This window comes from Myxocyprinus asiaticus, chromosome 39 (assembly GCF_019703515.2).
Source record: "Myxocyprinus asiaticus isolate MX2 ecotype Aquarium Trade chromosome 39, UBuf_Myxa_2, whole genome shotgun sequence".
In the NCBI taxonomy this organism is placed as follows: Eukaryota; Metazoa; Chordata; class Actinopteri; order Cypriniformes; family Catostomidae; genus Myxocyprinus; species Myxocyprinus asiaticus.
In genome coordinates this window covers 7,213,765-7,230,818 of record NC_059382.1, presented here as the reverse complement: position 1 = coordinate 7,230,818, position 17,054 = coordinate 7,213,765, and the positions used below count along the sequence as shown (strand labels likewise).

The following is a 17,054-nucleotide window of genomic DNA, read 5'->3' as shown; positions in this document are numbered from 1 at the left end:
CATGCCTATGGCTATATTATGTTTTCAGTATAAATTAAAGTTCACAAGAATAATATAAGGCATTCAACTCATGTAAATATATTTGCATCTTTCCCTGTATTTTTTTTTATTATTATTATTTTTAAGGCTGACATTGTAAAATGGCAAAACTGTAGATATAGGAAGCTTTTATTAAGAAAAAAGTGTCAGGGATATGAAATAAATAAGACACAAAAACCCACTGTTTTTTATATCTATGCTTTCAGGTTTTCTAAAATGCTAAACCTTAAAAAATGGGCAGCACACAATTATTAAGAAAGTGAGACAATTATGCATTTAAAAAGGGGTTGTTGTTATCATTCCTAAAAGTTTTGAGACATGCTTTTTAGCTTGCCAGGACTTTATGCATATGGTAGGTGAAGTCAGGTAAGCATCTTGTGAGATTCATCTCGTTAACATCAAAGTATTCAAACAAAACAATACAGTAATGCTGTTACGGTGGTTGACAAAGATTTTATAGGAGAACAAGCAACTCCCGTGTTCACGTTCAAAACATTCAAGAAAATATACTCAAAATATTCAATAAAACATCATGCTGGTGGCCTGGGTAGCTCAGTGGTAAAGACGCTTCGCTAGTTCGAATCCCAGGGCGTGCTGAGTGACTCCAGCCAGGTCTCCTAAGCAACCAAACTGGCCCGGTTGCTAGGGAGGGTAGAGTCACATGGGGTAACCTCCTCGTGATCGCTATAATGTGGTTCGTTCTCGGTGGGGCGCGTGGTGAGTTGGGCGTGGTTGCCGCGGTGAGTGGCGTGAAGCCTCCACACGCGCTGTTTCCGTGGCAGCACGCTCAACAAGCCACGTGATAAGATGCGCGGGTTGACGATCTCAGACGCAGAGGCAACTGAGATTCGTCCTCCGCCACCCGGACTGAGGCGAATCACTACGCCACCTCGAGGACTTAAAAAAAAAAAAAAAGCACATTGGGAATTGGGCATTCCAAATTGGGAGAAAATTTTAAAAATAAATAATAATAATAAAAAAAAATAAAACATCACGCTGAAAGACTTAGAAACAACAAAACAACAACAAGCCCACTACTCTCATCTTTAGCGCAACACAACTGCAACAAAGTTTCTGTTAAGCACCTCAAAAATAACTAATTATTTAGCCTAGTATTATGACAAAAAAGAACACTCAACGAAGGTACAGTTAACTTATAATCAGTTAACATTACCTTGTTAATATCAATTTTTTTTATTCTTTATGACAAGAGTACATTATCAAACACTCTGAACTGACCAGTTTCACACACTATTTAAAATTCCATAAAAAGTAGCATGTTGGCAGAGATGGAAGCTGTAAACTTCCCAAACTCATAAAATCATAGAAATTCACTGAAACTGTAAACTTCACAGAAACCAATACACAGAAAATTATCCTATATATGAGACAAGCATGTCTTCAAGCCATCAAAGTCCACCAAACTTTGACCTTCTAAGTATTACTTTTTTTTTTTTTTTACCATTTTAGTTGCATGCTTCTGCTCACAGAACACAACACAATAGCACATTTCCACACCAGTGGTACATGACATTCAGCAGAACAAGTGCTCCAGTATAAAAGCAAAGACATACAGCATGGTACCACACACTTTTTGACCAATCAACTGAGTTTTCCAGTCGTTCGTAAAACAAATAAAAATGACAGATTTCATTACAGTGTTTGCACTCATAGAGAGCAATTTCTACCCAATGAAATATTCTAAGCAGAGAATAACTAGGCAAACTTACTACAGTCACAACAGAAACTGATGTTAAAATATTTTCCATTTCAATGACTTTTCTAGGCCTGGAATTCACAATTTTACAATTCCCTAATATGTCCATGTTTTGGAAACCATTGGAACCCAGTGCATAACACTGACTGACCAGTACACAGGTTCAGTATGCATGCTTGCTGAGTAGTTATAACCATGTGTGCAACCTCAACGAGCAATATGCATTCAAAGAACACATGGCTCAGTGTTTCAGTCTACCTTATGATGACCCCTGCTATTCTCTCAAATAAGCATCAAACTAACATCATTGTTCTTCCCTGCAGGTAATCCAACCAGACTGAATGGTGTTATCAGCAATCTGCCACAATAATGGGGTGTAGGAACTGGTGCATTCTTAATATAAATAAAGAGATGTTTTTGTGCAAATGCCAGAATAGTTACATGTATATGTATCACATATGGGAGCATGCATTAACTAGTAAATTGCATCATCTATAACCCTGTTTCTACTGGGAGCTACAATGCTACAGTTATTGCACCCCTCCCCCTCCATGTTTTAATGCAACAATTGATACTGCAATCGCGGAAACATTGTTTATACACAGTAAAGTGTGAATGCAGGCATACACCTACAAGTTTAAACAACACTGGTGTAGCTACAGTCCTTTCTGTGTGCTACACCCCTTTAATAGGGCAGATGTGCTGCTGCTCGCATGTCCATTTTGTTCAGCGCAGCTTGCGATTGCAGACACTAAACTTGTATTCCTGTTCCTTCCTATTAAACATGGCAATGAGGCCACGATTGTGCATTCGAATAAGACTGTAAAAAACAACAACAACGTGCAAACATACACTCACCTCTTCGCTTCCACTGGAGCTGTATCCAGCCTCTCCCAGCCTCTTGTAACTCGCCTCTATACCGAGAAGGCGCAAGTGCGACGGGTCTTCGTTTAGCGCGAACTCCAGGCCGGTGGGCCTCGGGCCTCCGCTGGAGCAGCACTCGTCTTCATCTGTCCCAGAGCGGCCGAGCTGCCATCGCTTCTCCGAGCGCAAACAGCTCCGCGACGACCAAGGCCGACCGGGGAAGCGACCCCGCGCCGCGCCCACACCGCCTGCGCCCACTACGGCAGCCGCGGTTGCTGATCCGCATCCCGCCGCCGCCATCATAGCTTCAACAACAACAACCGATAGATAGGAACTCAGGGTTAGAGAAGAGGGAAAGCGCCTGATGGGGAGGGAGGGGGAAGGCGCAGGGTGCAGTATGGGAAATGTAGGCTGGGAATGATTTGTAACAGTGGGTTTGAAGAAACATTTAACTGGTCAAAACTGTCAAGAGAAAAATTAAAGCTACCTAGATCACGAGAATTAAGATCTATGTATTGCATTTATTTATATATAAAAAAAAAAAAAAAACGTAACCAGATCTTGTCGTTTGGTTAATACGTTCTGTTAATATTTCCATTATTTGATGAACTTGGACAGCTTATCCATAAGTGTGCATTTATATATATATATATATATATATATATATATATATATATATATATATATATATATAAAAGGACCATTAATAATTTTTCATTGTGACATTATTTTTATTCACAACTGAGCATGATATTCTCCATACTGTAATGCAAACTATATATTATTCAAATGTGTGAAAAATTTATACATCATGTTAGCATTTATGCCTTTAATTTATGATGACTTAAATGTAAAATAATAATAATAATAATAATAATAATTATATATATATATATATATATATATATATATATATATATATATATATATATATATGTATGTATGTATGTGTATATATATATATATATATATATATATATATATATATATATATATATATATATATATATATATATATATATATTGGTTGCAGTAGACCTACTATACATTTATTTGTCTTTCAAATGCATGTTATGAAAATGTTTTTTGGATTGTGACATTAGTTTTAACTAAGCGCAATGTCCACCGAATTCTCATTACTGTAATGTGATATTGATACAAAACATTATGAAACTATATATTATTGAAATTGTGACGTATTTAGGCTATAAAACATGTTAATATTGTGTGTCTTTAATTTATGCTGGCTTAAATTATATATATATATATATATATATATATATATATATATATATATATATATATATATATATATATATATATATATATTAGCTATAGTAAGCTACAACAAATTTCATTGTCATGAAAATGTAGAAATACAACTGTGTTTTTTTATTTATTTTATTTTTAGTATTATTAACTTGGATCACTTATCCATAAGATATTTTTTTAAAAGGAAAGATTAAAAGGACAATTAAAAAATGGAAAAAAGACCATTAATTTGTTTTCTGCATTGTGACATTATTTTCATTTTCAACTAAACACAGTGTCCATGAAATTCTCATCGCTAACATGAAGAAACAGTGATATTGATACGAATGATCATGAAATTATATATTTTCGAAATTGTGAATGCTATACATCATGTAAGTATTTGTGCTATTAATTTACTTGTAAATGTAACTACATTCTACATTTAATTGTCATAAAACTATGGTTACAATACATAACAATCTCAGTAAGCCTCAAAAGTCTGAATTATATTTAAGCAAAATATTATTTATTTTTTTCTTTTGATTTAGGGTGAAATGTGACCTGGACATGTTTTTTGTGACATTCCGCCATTAATCTAATTTTCCAATTTCCGTTTAATTTTTCCGAATCCTTGAAAACTACATTACCCATCATGCAAAGCCGACTACTGACGTCATACCATAGTTTTCACCAGGAAGCGGAACCATATAAGTTGTTTCACCATCGCCTTTGTTGTGTTAAACCATCAGTTTCTTGTCTGAACTCGGCGTTTAAGGTAGCCACCTATTTTTAATAAAACAAATGATCATTTTAAGATTATAGAGAAGGAAATCTGACATGTGATATTTGTTAATGCTTGTTTGCTGTTCTGATGAGTTGTTTTGACTGAGGTACATGCTAGGTGAATATTGATCTTATTGCTCTAACCACTTTTACCATTTTCCAAACAATATCTTTGTTTTATTCCAGATTAGATTATCTAATTGAATGAGAAGGCTGTAATAGGGCCTGTAATGCATGGTATTTAAAAATAATCCCAATTTCTCTCTAGCATTCATGAAAGTCACTATATTTTGGCAGTACTGTCTTGTGTAGGTAGATGGCAGCAATGTTTCAAGATATTGATCAGTTCAGTTGGATATCTGTGGCTTTAACGTGTCAATGACCTTCTTTTCCCTTCATAGGAAACCCACCACCACAACAAAGACTGAAGCCACTATGAATCTTGAACGTATTCCCAATGAGGACAAACTAAGCCTTTGTAGAAGATACTATCTTGGTATGATGACTGCTTGCATGGCATGTTAACGTGACTTGTAATAAAAAAATGTTGTATACATTTAGTTACAATGCTGTGTCATTATTCTTCCACAGGTGGTTTTGCATTCCTCCCCTTTCTCTGGCTGGTTAATGTGGTGTGGTTTTTCAAAGAGGCTTTTTTAAAGCCTGTTTATACAGAACAACCGCAGATTAAATCCTGTGAGTATGTGACAGAATCCTAAAACTCAACATTATTTCCCACATCATTTAAGTGTTATAACCCACTTCGCCTCGCAACATAGATATGACAGCTTGATCATGGTTTTATAATTCCTGTCCAAGAACCTTTATTTAATGCAAACATTGATGATTTATACAACCCCAATTCTGAAAAAGTTGGGACAGTATGAAAAATGCTAATTAGACAAAAAGAAGTGATTTGTAAATTATATTCACCCTTTGCTATATTGAAAGCACTACAACTACACATTATATGATGCTTTACCTTGTGAATTTCATAGTTAAAAAAGTACAGTCATTTCAAAGCAGATGATTGCAACACACTCCAAAAAAGTTGAGACGGGCAATTTAAGACTAATAACAATTTGACGAGTTGAAATAACAAGGCAGTGTGAAACAGGAGATGTTAAACAGGTGAGAAAATTGTGTCATAGTGTATAAGCAGCCTCCAAAAACAGCCTAGACCTTCAAGAGCAAGGATCGTTCAAGAATCGCACTTTGCCAGCAGATGCTTCTGTAAATAATCCAGCACTTTGAGAACAATGTTTTCCAAAGACAAATTGGAAGGATTTTGGGCATTTCACCCTCTACAATATAGTTAAAAGATTTAATCTCGGTGCGTAAAGGGCAAGATGAAAACCACTTCTGAATGTGCGTGATCTCTGATCCCTCAGACATCACTGTCTTAAAAAAAAATGGCATTAATCTGTAATGGATATCATGAACATGGGCTTGGGATAACTTTATTAAACCTCTGTTAGTCAACACCACTCGCCGCTGCATCCACAGATGCAAGTTAAGACTTTACTATGTAAAGCAGAAGCCATACATCAACACTGTCCAGAAGCGCTACCGACTTCTCTGGGCTCGGTCTCATCTTAGATGGAAAGTAGAGCAGTGGAACCGTGTTTTTTGTCTGACATTTGACAAATGTCCACATTTCACATTTTCACATTTGTTTGTCCACATTTCAAGAAGTTTTTAAAAAAAACAAAGCTGTCGTGTTATCCGGGCCAAAAAAGGACCATCCAAGCTGTTATCAACATCAGGTCTAAAAGCCAGTGTCTGTATGGGCCAGGGGTGTGTCAGTGCCCATGGCATGGGTAACTCACACATCTGTGAGAACACCATGAATGCAGACAGATTTGTACAAATTTTGGAGCAACGTGTACAGTCATCCAGCACGCCTTTTCCAGGGATGTCCCTGCATTTTCCAGCAGGACAATTTCAAAACACATACTGCCCGGATTACAAGTGCATGGCTGTGTAAGCAGAGAGTGCGGGTGATCGATTGGCCTGCCTGCAGTCCTGACCTGTCTCCAGTTGAGAATGTGTGGTGCATTATGAAGCGCACAATACGGCAACGAAGACCCCATACAATTGTGCAGCTGAAGGAAAATTCCACTTTTTAAGCTTAACAAACTTGTGTCTTCAGTGCCCAAATGCTTAATAAGTGTTATTAGAAGAAATGGTGATGTTTCACATTGGTAAACACTCAACTGTCCCAACATTTTTGAGCATGTTGCAATCATCTGATTTGAAATGACTGTACATTTAAAAAATAAATAAATAACATTGAAATTCACAGAGTAAAACATCATATAATGTGTAGTTGTTGAGTTTTCAGTATGAAAAGGTGAATATAATTGACAACTCATTTTTGTTTTTATTTGCATTTTTCATACAGTCACAACTTTTTCAGAATTGTGGTTGTAGTTTATGGAGATTAATGCTGTAGTGTATAGAATGTAATGTATACCATCTCTTCTGCTCTCAACAGATGTAAAGAAGTCAGCACTAGGGCTCTTACTGTGGGTGGCCGTACTGACGACGTGGATCACCATATTCCAGCATTACAGAGCACGGTGGGGGGAGGTGGGAGATTACCTCTCCTTCACCATTCCTCTCGGCACAGCCTGATGAGATGGCACTGCATTACAAAACTTGTTTTATTCTTTCCATTTTTCTCCTCCCATTGACAAGATGCTCCCTGGCTAATTTTACCACTGTCGTCACACACAAGATAAACTGGATCTGGCTGGGGGTTGTGGTATTTTGTGAACTGATGAAATCATTTGTTGGTAGAGTGAGATATTATGGACACAAATGCACCATGCTAAAGTGCAAGTGAGTTCGTTTGCTGCACTACTTCTTAATAAAATACCTGTTCCCTCTCTCTTATTGAAGCTTTAGCTGGAATTTTTATTAGAGTAGAATTGAGATAACACATTAATATAACCAGTTCTGATCTTGACCCCTCAATGCATTGAATAGAATGTATGAAAACACGAAAGGCCGCGCCAGGCAGGTCGATCCAAAATAAAGACTTTCAGCTATATTTAGTCAGTTGATTTGACACGTAATTTAACTGTACACAATGAAAAAAAAAAGGAATTTTTTTTCTGTTATATTTTCATTATTTGGATGGGCAGCAAAGAACACAGATTTCATCTATAGACATTAAATTATCTGTTCAAATTTTGTTTTACTTTGAAGTAAATTTCAAGTCGTGTGGAAATTGTACTGTGGTTTGATTGTCTTTATATGATAAATGAATCAAAATAAACAATATAAATAGAAATTGAGTTCTGTGGCGTGATTCACAATATCAATATCTTAAAAAAAACATTTATTAGAACCCCAACAGGAAAATCATTTTTTCAAGGTCTGAAGGAGATTAAGTTGCTATTTTTTTAAATTAATATCCAATTACTTTTTCTTTTAAATATTGAGTTTTTAATGTTTATTTGGAGCTACTTCCATGTTCATTTATTAAGTCCGGTGGAGTGAGGCTTCCACACAAAATGAGAGATTTTCAGCATTAATAAGCATGAAATAAGTGAAAATTGTGTGGATATTAGCACACTGGAAATTAACTGTAGGAAATAATGTGTCAATATATAATGCATTTCTATATATTATAATTACTGTGCTTGCAGTTTTCATGACACTTTAGTTAAGACTTCATATGGAACCATCACACCGCAGAACCATTGAAATGGAAGTGAAATCAAAAACTTGATTAAAACCTAAAAGAAATGATTACAGCACCTAAAAATATACACTTTCCTTTAGATATGCATCTTAATCTGTTGATAGAACAAATCCATGTCCAATCAACTACCTATTTGCCATTTATAGAGCTTGTTGTGAATGGAAAACGAAAGCTCCAGGAGGCAACGCACAGTGTTCCAGAAAAATCTGCATGAGGGACGAGTTCCCCTTTTATTCTTGCTTACTAATCAACACAGCTTACAAACCAGACTCTGTAATATTGATGCATGATGGCTCCGTCTCATGTGTAACCCCTTATAGGCACCTATTATGAAACTCGATCCCACTTTCGAGCGAATGCTAAGACCCCCGTTGATCTTCATTGGTGCTGTTTTTAGTCACCTATAGCCAGTGCATGAACAGAAAGTTCTGCCTCTGTTACCAGCAGATGCCAACAGCAGAAGGACATGTTATCCTCAGCTTCAATGACTTATGCTGCTGCCAGTACATTGGTCTGTATTGCATTCAAAGGCCGGAATGTGTGTAGCTGTATTTTCCAAGTCAGAAGCCACGTGTAGTAGGCACTTGATGAAGCTCTACTTAGTAGGTGTCCTTTAAAATGAGGTGTGAATTATCCTGTTGGCTTGATTCTGTTGTTAGAGGTCAGCAGTTGGACAGTGTGTTTCGTGTAACATCATAACATCATTATAATTCCCTTCATTCCTTTGTCAGGACATTTCAGTGATTTAAAACCTTTTGAAGACTTGAAATGTCAAAATGTGTTGAAGATCTTTCAGCCTTTTTGCTGGAATCTGTGTTGAATCAGGCACAAATCCCTTTCTACTGTTTTAATACATTTTAACAGTTGATACAAGATGTTTGAATTAGATTTTTTAAAGATTTTTTTAATTTATTCAGGGTTTAGGGTTTGCAGTTGTCACATATTACGCAATGGTGGCTTGAACTCCTTAAACGTACTTGAAAACAGACAAATAGCAATATGGCATCATTGCCATAATGCCTGCCAAACACATTTCTCATTAACACTAACACAAAAAAATGCCAGTGCCTGGCAGTGGGTGTGCCATTCAATATTGCAGAATGCTACAATTTCAGGTTCTAAAATAGGCATGATTCTCAAGTTACATGTCTATAATATTGCTTGAATGAAAGAACATGGTACATTTTGTTCTATTATAAAGCCCCTCCATGTTGAGCTTGTGTGGGTGCTATATGGGGAGCATGACATAACTCAGCAAAGGTGAAACGGTGAAACTATGACTCAGTGCATACTGGAAATGTTCTATACTGTATTTTCTTTTTGGGCCATTTAAGGGTTTCTTCAACTTCAGGCAATTTCGACCATGCCTTCATCATTTATTTTTGGTACTTTTCAAATGCCATTAATGTATAGATTTTACTGTTTTAGTCTTGTCCCAGACCCAACCTTTCAATATTAAACTATGAAAATCCATAACAAAAATACAAAATATTTAAAGGAATATTCCAGGTTTCAATACAAGTTCACCTCAGTCGACAGTATTTATGGCATTATGTTGACCAAAAAAATCAACTGGTCCTTCATTTTCTTAAAAAAAAAAAATAAAAAAAAATAAATAAAAAAAGAAGCAAAAATGGAGGTTACAGTGAAGCAATGTACAATGGAAGTAAATGGGGTCAGTTTGTTAGGAGGGTTTAAAAGGCAGAAAGGTAAAATTTATCATTTTATAAAAGCTCTTACATTAATTCTTCTGGTAAAACCTGTGTATCATTTGATCTGTAAAGCTGTTTGATTTGTCGTTTTAGGGTTTATGGCATACATCGTCATGGCAACAAAGTTGTAAAATTAATGTGAAAATGTATTATATATTAGATATGAGCCACCAATAATAATTAAATGAATACAGAAAAGTCTTACATCATTCAAATGATGTACCATATTGATTTTGCAATTGTACTGTAATTGATTTCATAATTTACAGTACTCTTATAGTAACCACTCTTAAAAAATGACTAGTAAGGGTTACACAATTTTTATTTTGCAACTTTTTGCACATACAGTTTTGTTTTTTTAAGTACATTTTAATGGTATGAAATTAAAATAAATCTACTTCATGAAATAATATTGGTTGAAGAGAGTAAATTTAACTAAACACCAGTTAATACAGTAACTTTTCCTTACAAGTTTGATGTACAGGTGCATCTCAGTGAATTAGAATGTCGTGGAAAAGTTCATTTATTTCAGTAATTCAACTCAAATTGTGAAACTCGTGTATTAAATAAATTCAATGCACACAGACTGAAGTAGTTTAAGTCTTTGGTTCTTTTAATTGTGATGATTTTGGCTCACATTTAACAAAAACCCACCAATTCACTATCTCAACAAATTAGAATATGGTGACATGCCAATCAGCTAATCAACTCAAAACACCTGCAAAGGTTTCCTGAGCCTTCAAAATGGTCTCTCAGTTTGGTTCACTTGGCTACACAATCATGGGGAAGACTGCTGATCTGACAGTTGTCCAGAAGACAATCATTGACACCCTTAACAAGGAGGGTAAGCCACAAACATTCATTGCCAAAGAAGCTGGCTGTTCACCGAGTGCTGTATCCAAGCATGTTAACAGAAAGTTGAGTGGAAGGAAAAAGTGTGGAAGAAAAAGATGCACAACCAACTGAGAGAACCACAGCCTTATGATTGTCAAGCAAAATCGATTCAAGAATTTGGGTGAACTTCACAAGGAATGGACTGAGGCTGGGGTCAAGGCATCAAGAGCCACCACACACAGACGTGTCAAGGAATTCGGCTACAGTTGTCGTATTCCTCTTGTTAAGCCACTCCTGAACCACAGACAACGTCAGAGGCGTCTTACCTGGGCTAAAGAGAAGAAAAACTAGACTGTTGCCCAGTGGTCCAAAGTCCTCTTTTCAGATGAGAGCAAGTTTTGTATTTCATTTGAAACCAAGGTCCTAGAGTCTGGAGGAAGGGTGGAGAAGCTCATAGCCCAAGTTGCTTGAAGTCCAGTGTTAAGTTTCCACAGTCTGTGATGATTTGGGGTGCAATGTCATCTGCTGGTGTTGGTCCATTGTGTTTTTTGAAAACCAAAGTCACTGCACTCATTTACCAAGAACTTTTGGAGCACTTCATGCTTCCTTCTGCTGAAAGATGCTGATTTCATTTTCCAGCAGGATTTGGCACCTGCCCACACTGCCAAAAGCACCAAAAGTTGGTTAAATGACCATGGTGTTGGTGTGCTTGACTGGCCAGCAAACTCACCAGACCTGAACCCCATAGAGAATCTATGGGGTATTGTCAAGAGGAAAATGAGAAACAAGAGACCAAAAAATGCAGATGAGCTGAAGGCCACTGTCAAAGAAACCTGGGCTTCCATACCACCTCAGCAGTGCCACAAACTGATCACCTCCATGCCACGCCGAATTGAGGCAGTAATTAAAGCAAAAGGAGCCCCTACCAAGTATTGAGTACATATACAGTAAATGAACATACTTTCCAGAAGGCCAACAATTCACTAAAAATGTTTTTTTTTATTGGTCTTATGATGTATTCTAATTTTTTGAGATAGTGAATTGGTGGGTTTTTGTTAAATGTGAGCCAAAATCATCACAATTAAAAGAACCAAAGACTTAAACTACTTCAGTCTGTGTGCATTGAATTTATTTAATACACGAGTTTCACAATTTGAGTTGAATTATTGAAATAAATGAACTTTTCCACGACATTCTAATTTATTGAGATGCACCTGTATGTGGTACTTAAATATACTTGATCATTTTAGTATGATTTTGTTTTAGAACATTTCACATTTTGAACTTTCCTTATAAACAAATGATTAATCATGTACTTCATTACGAAAGCCTTTCAGAGGGAATCTTAATGCATGCTACAGTATATAGTCTATTAGATAACATCCTCATCTTTCATTAAGGGTGATAAAATCATAGTACAAAGCTGCACACAGACCTCAACATTTGATGCACAAAACAGGATGACTAGCTGTTTTTTTTTTTTTTGTTTTTTTTTTTAAACAGGTAATTTTGAGTAGAAAATGAACTTCCGACTGCACAAAACAAGAAGTTACCAAACGTGAGAACAAAATTAACAATAAAAACTGTGTCAATAAACTTGCAAACAGTGAAATCATGCAAGCTCAATAACTGTTCAAGCATGCTTGGAACACCTGCTCTGAAAAGTTAAGTAAAACTAACTTATTTATTTTACCTGTGAATTTAACTCAAATTAGTGAATAAATATGACAATGTTTTTTACTTTAGGATTAATACATGGTGACACAGTGTAAACATAGCAAACAATCATAAATAATATTTACTTAAAAGCTAGAGCATAAATCTTTTCATGTTTCAATTGATTATAATGGCAGAATTTACTTAATATTTCCAAGTTCACGCTTAAACTAACATATTCAATGTAGAACGTATTAATTTATTTTCAGCTGTATTTACTTCACCACAAAATCTTTTTTTTTTTTCTTTCAGTGATATGGTAGGCCTATGTGGAGAAAACCATGGATTTTTTTTTTTTTTTTTTTTTTTTTTAAGAATCCATTTGACAGTGAACAGTCGCATGCACAATTAATTAGACTCTTTTTGCATAATATAGATGATTTTTCCTCACTCAGACACTAACGTCCATCATGTCCTCCACTGCGTTACACAAGGCCAATATCATAAATAAACGATGCTTTCCTTATCCCACCCTTGTCACTGGCATTCCATAACAGCACGTGTAACTTTAATTGCACTTTTGGCATCGTGGTCCAAGATTTCATTTTCAGCGTGAAAGAGGTGCAAGAAAGATCCCTGCCGGAGCAATCAGTCCATTTATTTATGACATGTGTTTAGAGGAAGGGCTCGTGTGAAGGGGCGGTGATTTCTAAGCTATTTAAACCTTCTAACCAACCAAGAGAGCAATAATTGTTCCTGCGTTAGTTATCCCAGAGTTGGGCAACGGGACGTTTCCCCTTTAGAGAACACATCTGCAAGCGCTATTAATAGCCGAACAGCGATACATTTTTTGAAACAGTGATAATTTGGTGGTTAGTTTTCAAATTCATCCCCTCAAAAAAAAAAAAAAAAAAAAAATGGATTTCGATTTGCCTCCTTCTCTCCCGGTGAGCGGTATCCCGTGGGAGAGGGTTCTGCCACCGTTATTTCCCCGGTTAAACGGAACGATTGGACCGTACTCGTGGACCCCGACCGAACTTCTCATCCCAGTTTCCGAGCACACCGGAGCAGCACAGGTGGAGTAATCTTCTCCCTTCAAGTAGTCCATGGTAACCATATTTTCTGCCAAATTAGGCTACTACAGGTATTGTTAGGGGCTGTTCACACAGAAAGCGTTCTTGCGCCAAAAAAAAGGCTTGAAGAAGAGCAACAAGTAGGCTAGAACAGAACGCAGGTGTCTCAACACGCGCTTTAAAGGTCCTTAAAGCTAATTTAATAGTTCTAGAACTTCATCCAGACTTAGACGCCACTTCCAAAACAAGCAGGGGCGGAGATTCCGGGGGGGATAGGGGGAGGTAGCCCCTCAATAATCAAAACAAGCAAGTACATTATTTATATACCACGATCAATGGAAACATGTAAATGCCTCACGCTGCAACCCGTGTTTTATTTTTAAATTGATTCTTTTATGTGTTTTTAGCATAATCTGAGGTAAAGAATCACAATTTATGATACCAGTGTTTTCGACTTTACTGCTGATTTGAAATATGTCCTTTGATTGTAATCTTGACCAACCGTTAAGGAGATTTCGGTCTTTTCCCATTCAAGTAGATAGGAACTGCACTTTCATGACTGGAAATAGCCTTCCGAGAGCATTCCAAACATGGCCGACAGTGGACTGACTTGCTAGTAATACCAAAGTTTTTCTCAGTAGACTCGTTTTTTTTTATTTTATTTTTATGTAACATGTAAAGTGTAACCCTAAACTCACCTCAAAAGTTGGAAATGACGTGACTGCATGACTGATGCATAACATTGAGTCAGGGCCGTGGGTTTGTGGGGCCCTAGGGGAAATTATGAAAACGATTTATGCAGATGAGTGTGCAGTGCTTAGCTTTACTTCTTGTCGATTTTAGATACACTGTTGTTATTTTATTTGTTGTCACTTTCAGTTATTTGTCTTTTTGTGATTATTCAGAGCTCATTTTATACGTAATATGATGTTTTTAGTTTTCACCGTCATTGTGATTTATATGTTAAATGATCAGGTTCACGCGCGTTGCACGTTACTCAGCGAGTAAGTGCTCTGAAAATTGTTCATCAAAATCAATCATCAATATTTTAAATTCTATGACTTGTTCATTTGCTTTGCACGTGTTCGTGGGGCCCCGTTAGACATGTCAGGGCCCCAGGCAGTCGCCTGTATTGCCTGTAGGACGAGCTGGCCCTGCATTTAGTACTTTCAACTAGATTTATGCCAGAATTAAACAGGCCGTAGAGCAAAAAGTTCCTTTAGAGAAAGTTCGCATTGGATTCTGCAAGAGGAATGAATTAAATTCACTTTCTCTTCAGGTTACCTGTGATCACAATGGATTTACTGTTCAGGTTGATGTGAAACACTTTAATCCTGAGGAGTTGCTGGTTAAAGTAGTGGGAGATTATGTTGTGGTGGAGGGAAAGCATGAACAAAGAAAGGTAAGTAATATGTTCTCTCAGGTGCCTGGAGTAATTTTTATTAGTCGGATAGGCATGTCACCCACCCATAGTTACTACTTGTGTATTACAATGTAATGGCCTATATTAAAGTAATATTCCAGGTTTAATGCAAGTCAAGACTACAACCACTTCTTTTAAAAAAGCAAAACTCTGGTTGACAGTGAGGCACTTACAATGGAAGTGAATGGGGGCCAATTTCTGAACATTACAATACTCACTTTTTTATTAAGTATAATAGCTACAAGACATGAACAATATGCGTGTTAACATGATTTTAGTGTGATAAAATCACATATTAACCTTTTCTGTGTAAAGTTATAGCCAATTTTACAACTTCATTGCCATGATGATGTAATGTCAACAAACCCTAAAACGACTATAAAAATTATGATTTACACAACTTAAAAGCTCAAATAATACACATTTTAGCCTTTAAACCCCCCAAAATTGGCCCCATTCACTTCCATTGTAAATGCCTCACTGAGGAGGGATGAGTCGAATGTAATTTTAGTGGTAATCAACATTATGCCACGAATGCTGCCGACTGAGCTCACCCAAAAATTAAACTTATCTCATCATTTACTCACCCTCATGCCATCCCAAATGTGTATGACTTTCTTTCATCTGCAGAACACAAAGGAAGATTTTTTTGAATAATATTTCAGCTCTGTTGGTCCATTCAATGCAAGTGAATGGGTGGCAACATTTTGACGCTCCAAAAAGCACATAAAGGCATCATAAAGATAATCTATATGACTCCAGTGTTTTAATCCATATGTTCAGAAGTGATATGATAGATGTGGGTGAGAAACAGATCAATATTTAAGTCCTTTTTTGCTTGAAATTCTTCTCCCTGCCCTGTAGGGGGCGATATGCATGACGAATGCAAATCACCAAAAACACAATAAGAACGTAAAAGTGATCTGTTTCTCACCCACACCTGTTACATCACTTCTGAAGATATTGATTTAACCACAAGGGTATTAAGGATTACTTTTATGCTGAATTATGTGATTTTTGAAGCTTCAAAATTTTGGCACCCATTCACTTGCATTGAATGGACCAAAACAGCTGAGAAATTCTTCTAAAAATCTTCATTTGAGTTCAGCAGATGAAAGTCATACAAATCTTTGATGGCATAAGGTTGAGTAAATGATGAGAGTATTTTCATTTTTGGGTGAACTATTCCTTTAACTTCAATTGAACCCGGAATATTCCTTTAACATCATCAGCTGTTACCCTGCAATTAAGCACTAGTTTGTACTGGACTTTGGAGACACGTGACCGAGTTGATGTGTGTATTTTTAACTGTAGGATGGTTCAGGACTGGTGACGCGCCAGTTTAATCGGCGATATCGAATCCCAATTGAAGTGGACATCATGGCTCTGGAATCAGCTATGTCACCAGAAGGAATGCTTGTAATCTCTGCACCTCTGAAACAAGGGGAGAATTCCAGACTGTTGAATCACACTGGACCATAATGTGCGCACGCACGCACACCTTCATGTTTGGGGGTCTTTTGTGAGTTCATTCTTAAACATGTTTATGCAAGGCACTAAAAGCTCTCCTCACCTCGAATACAAGGACAGACCAAAACAGACCAATTCTCACTTCCTCTCACTCACTATTGTGGTGGCAGAGTATTCACCAACCAATTTCAAACATATCTGATTAGAAGCAATGAGACGATTTTATCACATTTCCTTTGCATTTACTCTTGGTTTAGCACACAGTCTGAAAGTCCAACAAATTTCATCCTCATTTTAAATGGTTCATCTGATCCAAACACACTCATGCTCAGAATGCACTTAGTGTATCTACAAGGAGCGGTCATTCTAAGATTATCCTGTGTTGTATCAAATTTACAAATTGCTATGTTGAGATTGTACATATTTTTAAATGATCAAATGATAACGTAACTGTTAATATCGTAAATTAATGTGAGATGTACAGTTTGAATATCAATAAATATAATGTGACACCCTA

General features: G+C 36.5%; 3 protein-coding genes across 4 annotated transcripts in view; 2 read left to right on the top strand and 1 right to left on the bottom strand.

Moving 5' to 3' along the window:
• Window positions 1–2,966, bottom strand: part of LOC127429839 (histone-lysine N-methyltransferase 2B-like) — a 54,724-nt gene extending 51,758 nt beyond the window's left edge. Inside the window, exon 1 of the mRNA XM_051679114.1 lies at window positions 2,615–2,966. Coding sequence (XP_051535074.1) covers window positions 2,615–2,923 — 309 coding nt within the window. The 5' untranslated portion in view covers window positions 2,924–2,966. The remainder of the gene's footprint in view (window positions 1–2,614) is intronic.
• Window positions 2,967–4,546: 1,580 nt separating this feature from the next.
• Window positions 4,547–7,959, top strand: LOC127429865 (gamma-secretase subunit PEN-2-like). Of its 2 annotated transcripts, none has more exons than XM_051679173.1 (4): window positions 4,547–4,649; window positions 5,059–5,153; window positions 5,249–5,353; window positions 7,155–7,959. In XM_051679173.1, the coding sequence occupies exons 2-4, from the start codon at window positions 5,093–5,095 to the stop codon at window positions 7,292–7,294; spliced, it is 306 nt and encodes a 101-aa protein (XP_051535133.1). In that variant the 5' UTR covers window positions 4,547–4,649; window positions 5,059–5,092; the 3' UTR covers window positions 7,295–7,959. The 2 variants fall into 2 exon arrangements, with proteins under 2 accessions (XP_051535133.1, XP_051535134.1); XM_051679174.1 differs by having other exon boundaries at window positions 4,619–4,775.
• Window positions 7,960–12,203: 4,244 nt separating this feature from the next.
• LOC127429863 (alpha-crystallin B chain-like) lies at window positions 12,204–17,054 on the top strand. The gene is made up of 3 exons (XM_051679171.1): window positions 12,204–13,647; window positions 14,924–15,046; window positions 16,382–17,054. The coding sequence occupies exons 1-3, from the start codon at window positions 13,489–13,491 to the stop codon at window positions 16,547–16,549; spliced, it is 450 nt and encodes a 149-aa protein (XP_051535131.1). The 5' UTR covers window positions 12,204–13,488; the 3' UTR covers window positions 16,550–17,054.